This window comes from Nymphaea colorata, chromosome 10 (genome assembly GCF_008831285.2).
Source record: "Nymphaea colorata isolate Beijing-Zhang1983 chromosome 10, ASM883128v2, whole genome shotgun sequence".
Lineage (NCBI taxonomy): Eukaryota > Viridiplantae > Streptophyta > Magnoliopsida > Nymphaeales > Nymphaeaceae > Nymphaea > Nymphaea colorata.
Window position 1 is genome coordinate 2,619,770 of NC_045147.1, and position 8,661 is coordinate 2,628,430.

At 38.4% G+C, this 8,661-nt stretch overlaps 1 protein-coding gene across 7 annotated transcripts; it reads right to left on the reverse strand.

The window, feature by feature from the left end:
* Positions 1–509: 509 nt before the first annotated feature.
* On the reverse strand, positions 510–8,451 carry LOC116263111 (uncharacterized). Of its 7 annotated transcripts, none has more exons than XM_031642714.2 (7): positions 8,104–8,451; positions 4,198–4,240; positions 3,502–3,609; positions 1,745–1,875; positions 1,533–1,651; positions 1,159–1,275; positions 510–869 (listed from the first exon to the last, which is right to left on the reverse strand). In XM_031642714.2, exons 3-7 carry the CDS (start codon positions 3,533–3,535, stop codon positions 794–796), a joined length of 477 nt encoding a protein of 158 aa, XP_031498574.1. In that variant the 5' UTR covers positions 3,536–3,609; positions 4,198–4,240; positions 8,104–8,451; the 3' UTR covers positions 510–793. The 7 variants fall into 7 exon arrangements, with proteins under 7 accessions (XP_031498574.1, XP_049936249.1, XP_031498573.1 ...); XM_050080292.1 differs by lacking the exon at positions 4,198–4,240 and adding an exon at positions 6,049–6,181; XM_031642713.2 differs by lacking the exon at positions 4,198–4,240.
* Between the last annotated feature and the right edge of the window lie 210 nt (positions 8,452–8,661).

Consider the following 8,661-nt stretch of genomic DNA (forward strand, 5'->3'; position numbering starts at 1 on the left):
TATAACACTGATTATTCTAATTTTATGAATCCTAACCTCCCAGTAGTACCCGGTTTGATTTTGCACTCCAGAAGACTGAACAAATCCAACTGACAGTAAGACGCAAGAATAACGAGTTCATTTAAAAAAAAAAAAAAAATCAACATAGATCTATTCTTTTAGATCTTTCCAACATAATGATAGATTGTTATAATCTGCATTTAAGGCACACAGATTTACCCATGCGAGTCCAAGTCTCATTGTTGGCTTTGATTCCAAAAATAAGCACCTGACTCAAAACTGAGCCAACTGCCTGATATGGCAGGTCCAATCCACTCCATACCTCACTAGTACGCACTAAAAAATCTATGAACCAGGAAAACAGAGGATACGGCAAACGGATATATAAACCCATGAAGATTTCTGAAAATCTTCAACAGAAGACTATTTTCAAGTCCTAGAATACATAGGACATTACACATTTAGACCTCCTTGTTTTATGCAAGGTTTGTTAGGAGAAAGAACACTCAGGACAAGAATTATTATTAGATTATTAGAGTTTGTGTAATACAAAAGAAGTATGAGTGAAATTCACATTTCAAAACCACCCACCAAATTGATCTCGAATTTCCCAATATTTCGAGAAGATTGTTCACCTGAATGGATTATAAATACACCAACAGATATTCCAATAAATAGTTTTCCTTTGCTTTCAGCTTTTACTTACAGATGTGATCCAAGTGTGCAGTAAAACTTTACAAACTCCGGCAAGCTTGTCTCTTGATCTGGCATTGCCGAAAAGGTTAGGGCCTTTTCATCGTTTTTTTGACCTCCAGAAGCTTCCTATGGGGTTTGGAAGTCCGTGCAGTGGACTCTTTGGCTCTGACGTCCTGCAAAGATGAAAAAAATTCAATTGTTAATCAAGGGGCCATCTTCAGGCCATAATTTCCAATAATTCAAAGAGGTGATATGAATATCTATTCTCCCGTCATCTCCTGGGTTTCATCTTTCAAATAAAGAGATCAAGAAAATGCGCTTAGAAGCTGAAAGAGTAATAGGAAATCACCAAGCAAAGAAAAAATACATTCTTCAAAGTGTATATATTATTAATGGAACCAATTAATCTCAGGAGAGACAGAGACCAAGATATATAAAGAGTATGGAGAACTTTAGGCTCACCAATTCCTAACAAGTTCAATTCTTGAGAAATCAGGCGTGGCTACAGAACTAGAAGGTTGCTTCACTGCAAGAACTCGACACTTCAGGCTACTTATGTAGTCATCTACCATAGCTGTCCTGCATCCACATGATTCAACACCAATGAGCAGGAATGCATCAGAAGAAAATGAAAAACACCCAGTCCTCTGCAAAATCCCTCCCTGATATCCTGAGGAACAGAGAAGAGTACAATTTGCAGGTGAATTCACTAAAGGGAATGACACATCAGACATTGCAAGCATTCGGGTGATGGTGCACACATGCACAGTCACGTCTCTTCTTTAAAATTCTGCTATACACTATTCAAAACAAATGCTGCTAAAGTGAGCAATTACTTGTAAAGGAAGCTCCGGTCATGGAGTCCGAGAATAACAGTAGAGGCTCCTATATTCGTCACCAGAGACGAGATCGTCTGCCCCTGATCCCCTTCTGTCACTATGATCTCCACCTTCACCTAAGTCCAAAGAAAAAAAGAATTAAACAGCCATTTGATAAAGCACTTCGAGAAAAAACATAATAAGGATGTCTTTTTCAAGATCACACTAACCTCAGGAATCTTGGCACAGATATCCTTGAAGGAGAGAGCCAACTGAAATCCCTTCAATCTGCGAACCCTCTGCCTATGTGAAGCTGCTGCGATGCTGCTTTTGCTCTTTTTCTTCTTCTTCTGAACTTCCCCTGATGACATAGAAGAGGAAGAAGGCTCAAAGACATGGAGAAGGGTGACAAGATCTCCACCCCTGATGATGTTGTCAACTGCCCATTGGAGAGCAGTTCGGGCCACATCAACATCCTCCACCACCATGATTACTCGGCATGGAGCCATTTTCTACTTCTGTCTTCACTTCTCAGATCAGAACGGCACAGGATTCTTCTGGCTCACCATTTGCCTAGCACATAGGTGCACTCTATGTGCATTAAATAAAAAAAAATTACTTTATTCCACAAAATAAAAAAAAAAGGAAAATAAAAAAATAATATTTCCAATACTTAGTTAACTTCCCAAGTTAACCGGGGCACTCGTCATGCATCTCGCTTTCAAGAGATATTACCATTTTGAAGAACACCACAAATGTCATGTTATACTAGCCAACTTCTTCAAGTTTTCTCTTTTTCATAAAGTGCAACGTTTTGTTGCCCTTTTTTATAAAATCCATCCTTATTTAGATCTTTGTATAGGTGCAGATATGCAGTAGCTTTCAAGAAACTCTTTCATTTAACCACAAAAGTTTACCTATGTGGCTCATGATCTTGTTGCTTTCATAAAACTACCCTCTTGTATCATGAAACCGTCCCATCAATACAATGCCCACATTACTTGATTCCATCTTCAAAATAATATCTATCATCCTGTATTCAAACTTTATTAATTCACCTACTATAACTTCATTGGATACCAAAAGCAAGGATTTGGAAGAGCTACTGGATTTTTCTGCATTTAGTTCAGAGAGTCAAGACAAGGTGAATGTACAACTTCCTATGACGTCTGTCTTCTTTTTGCCCTCATCTAGTTTCCAATAAAACTAAGACACTGGTTTTGCTGGACAAGGATGCCTTCTTTTAATCAACCAACCTATGTCACATAGGTACGGGTATGGGTGCGGGTACAGACCATTTTCAAAAAATTTGAGTGCGGGGATAAGGCCGTACACACGCGGACATATATATATATATATATATATATATATATATATATATATATAGATATGTCAAAAATTTTCAAAATGTAACATATTCATAAATCATTATCCAAAACACAGTATGGAAGTAATTAACATACAAATACATCAGTTTTCTTGATTCTCCATCGCATCATCAAGATTAGAAGGAGCAACAGGTCACGCTTTTAAGATATATTGACATCGCTATGGTTATGGCTCACACTATTATTCGAAGAGTCAAGTTATAGAGAGGGGATGGATTTTCGAAACATTGTATGGAAGATTTTAAATCAAAAGTTGTAGGGAACTATGTACAAGAAAGGTTTAGAATGAAAAAGGAAACAGGAAAAGAGGGGGATTTTTAATTTTCAACTCAAAAACTGGACAACTTTGGACTCGGTCAAAGTTGAACGAGTCCGAAAATGGACAAAAATGATCCCGGGTACGTTGACCGTACCCGATGCTGTGTTGACCGCACCTTTGTCGTACCCAGGGCCGTACCCGTACCGTGCGGGTACTCCCGTGTGACATAGCAGCCAACATGAAAACCTGCGACAAAGCCTATCAAGTAAAAGCAAGGATTTGGAAGAGCTACTGGATGTTTCTGCATTTAGTTCAGAGAGTCAAGACAAGGAGAACGTACAACTTCCTGACGTCTGTCTTCTTTTTGCCCTCATCTAGTTTCCGATAAAACTAAGACACTGGTTTTGCTGGACAAGGATGCCTTCTTTTAATCAGCCTACATGAAGACCTGCGACAAAGACTATCATGTTAACTCAAGTCAACATTCTCACTTCTGCTTTGTCCACACCTACAAGCACAGGTGATTCACTCAAAGACAAAACAGTCCCTTATAAATGCATTTTTACATCCCACAGCTTCAAGAGAATTCTTAGTACCATTTATCAGCATGAAGAGGCCCGTTCCACCAATGAACAATATTTAATAACTCACATTTCCAGATCAGCTAATTATTCTTTGACACCAGTACCTTTGGTGAAAAAAGAAAGGAAGGATGCAGTATTTTCGGGATTGGGTTTCATATCAAGTGAACCTCCTTTGCCAGTTCACCTTATAACAGAAATTGGTGCACATCCTACTGGATTGCACAAACAGCAGTTAGAAATTTTCCCTGAAGATACAGGTCTTTGGTGTGGATAGAAGGCAGGAATATATGCATTTCAACGTCTTTCAGTCATATGCTCTATTGGATGTATGCAACCTTTAAAGTACCAGGAAAAAATTCCCAATCAGAATAACATTGGCACTGACTATCATTTATACCACTTTCAAGCGAGTAGCTCACTAGCTCATCTAATGCCAGAAAATATATACTTACTTCATTGTAAAGCTGTCCCTAATAATCCCAGGCATGAGGCAACCTACATAGGCACTCAAGGTCATCAGGAGCCTCAATTCATAGCACATAAAGCTCCATGCACCAGGCAGCATAGAGTAAAACCCATTGAACCGAAGGCCCACAATTCAAAAGATATAGCTTCCTGATAATAACTACTAACAAATAATCAATCAAACATTAGGTCAATAGGATCCCAACATATCAACACAAAATCTGGGTTCAAGTCATAGGGTGGCTAATCCCCCGTTGACATAGTTATTAGAAGGAAGAAAGAAATATTAAGCATTAATCGTTCTCTGTCACATGCTTCTGCATGTTGGCAAAACCAGATAAATCACAGAACCAATTTGCATAAACAAATATGATGTTTATAAATAAAATAAATGTGACTGACAGCAAGATGCGACAAGACCATATAGGCATATTACAGAATTACAGATATCTAGCATGTAATTAGCTGCAAGCTATGTCACATAGGTACGGGTACGGGTGCGGGTACAGGTGCCGATGTGGGTACAGGTACGGACCATTTTTAAAAAACTTGGGTGCAGGTGTATGGTCGTACACACACATGCACATATACATATATATGTCAAAAATTTCAAACAGAATAACATATTCGCACATATATATATCAAAAAAGTACAAACAGAATAATATATTCATAAATCATAATCCAAAATTTATCATTCTCATTCTCCTCAGTCGTAAATTTACTGCTCAACTGAGGCCAAAGAAAATCACGCGTGTACAGAAGCATAAGCACAAGCAAAAGAACAACATAAACTTTTACAGAACAAGATAGAACAAAAGAACAACATAAACTTTTACATAACAAGATAGAGGAGCTAGCGAAGCAAAAAACGAATCCCAACACTACGAAGCAAGAATGAAGAAAAAAGAGGGAAGTGGGACATTAAAATGAGGGTTTCAAAAATTTTAACGTTAAAATGGTTTAAAAAGTTAAAATGTAAAAATAGTTAACATTAAAATCGAACAAATTTGGACTCAGTCAACTACGTACCCGTGTCGTACCCATACCGTGCTGGTACTCCTACCTGTGTGACAGAGGCTGCAAGCGATTAGACTAAACTTGGAGAGGTAATAACCAGTGTTGTACATATCGTTACTATCGTACGATACGTACAACATTGGTTATTACCTCTTCTGGTTTAATCTAATCGCTTGCAGCTAATTACATATGTTATACGATACAGCATACACCACTTGTATCGTACAGTTACGATACAGGCACAATATCGTAACGATACAGTTACGATACGTAACGATACAGTTACGATACGTAACGATACAGTTACGATTCGTTACGATACATGTACGATACGTTAATTTTAACTGATTTTTTATGTTTTTTCAAAAAAAAATCCATTTTTTATTAGTTTTTTTTTAAATATGATACAATTACGATACGTTACGATATTTTACGATACAACATATCTTAAAGTCAGACCGATACGGCTTACGATACGCTTTTTATAGCATTGGTAATAACTGAATAAAAAGAATATCCAAAAGGTGGAAGTATAAGAGAGGCAAACCTATTACTAGTAGAAAGAGGTAACAGAATCAAATAGCAACACACCTTCGAATTCATAATAACAAACCCTCAGCTGAAAAAGACAACAATAACAAACCTCCAGCTGAAAATGACGAAATCTGGGAAACTCATCAATAGCACGTCATAAGAGCAACAATACATGAAATACATGAAGGAACAATGCCTTCACAAAGAAAACTGAAAAGCCATAATGCAGACATTCTATACTTTAGTTGTAAACTGTAATAAACAACTGAGTATTTGCATTATACCTTCCAGACAGGTGGTAAGTTTTTCTATTTTCTGGCCGTATGTAGTGGACCTACACCAACTTGGTCAACTGTACCACTTAGAAGTGGAGGAGAGTTATGCGGGCTCAAAGGTATGGGGAATGCATATATCAACCTATGAATTTGTGAAGTTAAAAAGATTAACAGGTGATAATGCTTTTTATAAAACAAGAAAGTTCCAAATAAAAAATTAAACATAAATACTTCTGAAATTTTTCAGTTTGCAAGTTTTTCTACCAGAATATAGTTCTGTTTTTCACTTATTTTGTGTAAAATATTTTTAAAATTCTCAGTAGGAGACGATTTGCATTATATACATCCATGAGACACCTTGCCGACATATGCATGTGTTCACTCGTGTATGTATCTTCTCTACATTTTATTAATACACCCTATAACATCTGTGACTGTATGCAGATGAGCAAATCCAGAGACAAGAAGTGAAAGAGAAAATAAAGTTAAGCTCATTTTTGGTTGGACCAAAAACACAAAAAAGGGAGAAAAAATAAATCAAACACAACAAACCGAGCACTTGACAGATCTAATTATACGCTATCCAGGTCAGTCCTTAAGAAAGAAACCGTTCTAGAAAAGGAGAATATAGGATTATGCTAGTGGAAAGTCTAGAACATTCACCAATTGCACAAAGGGGTTTAGGGGTTTAGAACTAGACCTTTGCGCCAATCAAGAAAACAGTCACAACTTTCATTGGTTACAAAATGACATTAATAGTTGGGCGGCGAAACAGACATAACAGGAATTGTGAAAAATCAGCCATATGTACTCACATGTCCAACCTTTTAGACATGTCCAACCTTTTAGCATCCTAAATACAGACCTATATGCTCATGTAACGAGTGATCAGCAGCTTGCTTTACAAGAGTGGTTCTATGTGTTTGTCGCCCACATAATAAGGGCATGAAAGCAGCCAAAATAGAGGGGACTAAATTAACAAAAGGTGCAGGTAAAGACAGTCTACTGGTCGCAATTTCTATTTCCGCTATGAATGAGAAGAGACCCAAGATCCTATTAGACAGATATCCATGTCAGCTACGCTGATATGAGCAATCCGAGAACCAGAATAGAAATGAACCAAGAACCTAAATATGTGAATTAAAAAACAGTAGGGAAAATAAGTAGAGTTACAACACCTTAGGAAATTTAAAGATTTTAAATGCGAAAATGAATCATATTACGCGTCATCCCTCTAGAGACTATAAAATGATAAGAAGATCTCTCCTTTTCCCTCCCATGAAGTTGATGAATCGAGTACTACTGTACGGCAGAATAAGTACTCCAAAGAAATGGAATATCAGAAATATTGTTTAACCGGGGAATTTGTAATGAACATCAGCAAAACGGCCAAAAAATTCATTAAAAAAAATTGCATGTAGATGATACATCGCCTGCTTGCATATTTTCTTATTCAAATTCTTTTAAATCCCCGAGGTGCTCCCTTAATATTTTCACCCACAGGAATTCTGGCCGGCAGTCGTGCGGAGGTAATTAAGTCACTCAAAATGGAAGAGACAATTTCTCCCAGACTGAATATAGGCAGCCCTATTTTCAAGCTACCCACAATCAGTTCCGCTAAAAATAAAGTCTGTACTTCAAAAAGAGAATAAAGGGACCAGCTGAATGAACCAATGGGGAATAAACAACTGAAACCACTTCCGCTCAGACAATGAGTCCATAACATCGGCGCACAATCCAGAGAACCAAAATCCTTACTTCCATCACGGGCATAAAAGAAATCACCTCCATAACAAATTTACCAACAATGGCAACAGAGAAAAAGAAAAGGAAATTTCCTCCAGAAGTGCCTACAAGCAGGAGACGAAGCAGCACAGAGAGAGACGCCCGAAGTCGCTGCTCGCACAAAGCTGAAGTCGACACTCTCCCCAGGAAAAGAAAGAAGTTTGATCGGACACCACGCCAAGTGTAAACTAGGGTTCCTTCTTCATTTCACAGAAGGAGAGAGAGGGAGGGAGAGACTCGAGAGAGGGAGAGAGAGAGAGAGAGAGAGAGAGAGAGTACCGAGGCGACGCCTGCTGGTTGCTTCGTTCGTAACGACCGACCACTCCGGAACTGTGAACCACAAAGCTGCCCACCTTAGTGTTGAAGAATGGACTTCACCTTCCCCCTCCCCACAGAAAACAGAGAGAAAGAGAGACAGAGAGAGAGCAGAGCAAGAGAGGAGACTACCCTCGCTTTTTAATTGGCCATGACGTTTATCCACCCGCCCAGGACACAGCCCCCAACCCACGGAATTCTGTTCTTTCTCTCTCTATTGAAAGAGGACAGTGGGGGCTGGTGGTTTCTAAAAGCGCCATGACGCCACGCCATGGGAGAAAAACTGAGAGAGAGATAGAGAGAGCATTTCGCGGTAACGAATCGAAAATTTTTACCCGCAAGATCTTAGTACTTATTGGACCAAGGAATCACAGACCGCCGCCCTCGGCTTATGGCGAATGGCGATCGTACAGAATTTGAGCGGTTACATTCCAAAATTTATTCAACCATTTTTTGAAAAGTTCGTAATTCCAACGGTTTAAAACTTGCGGATCCACTTTTAATACCACAATCCAAAATTCT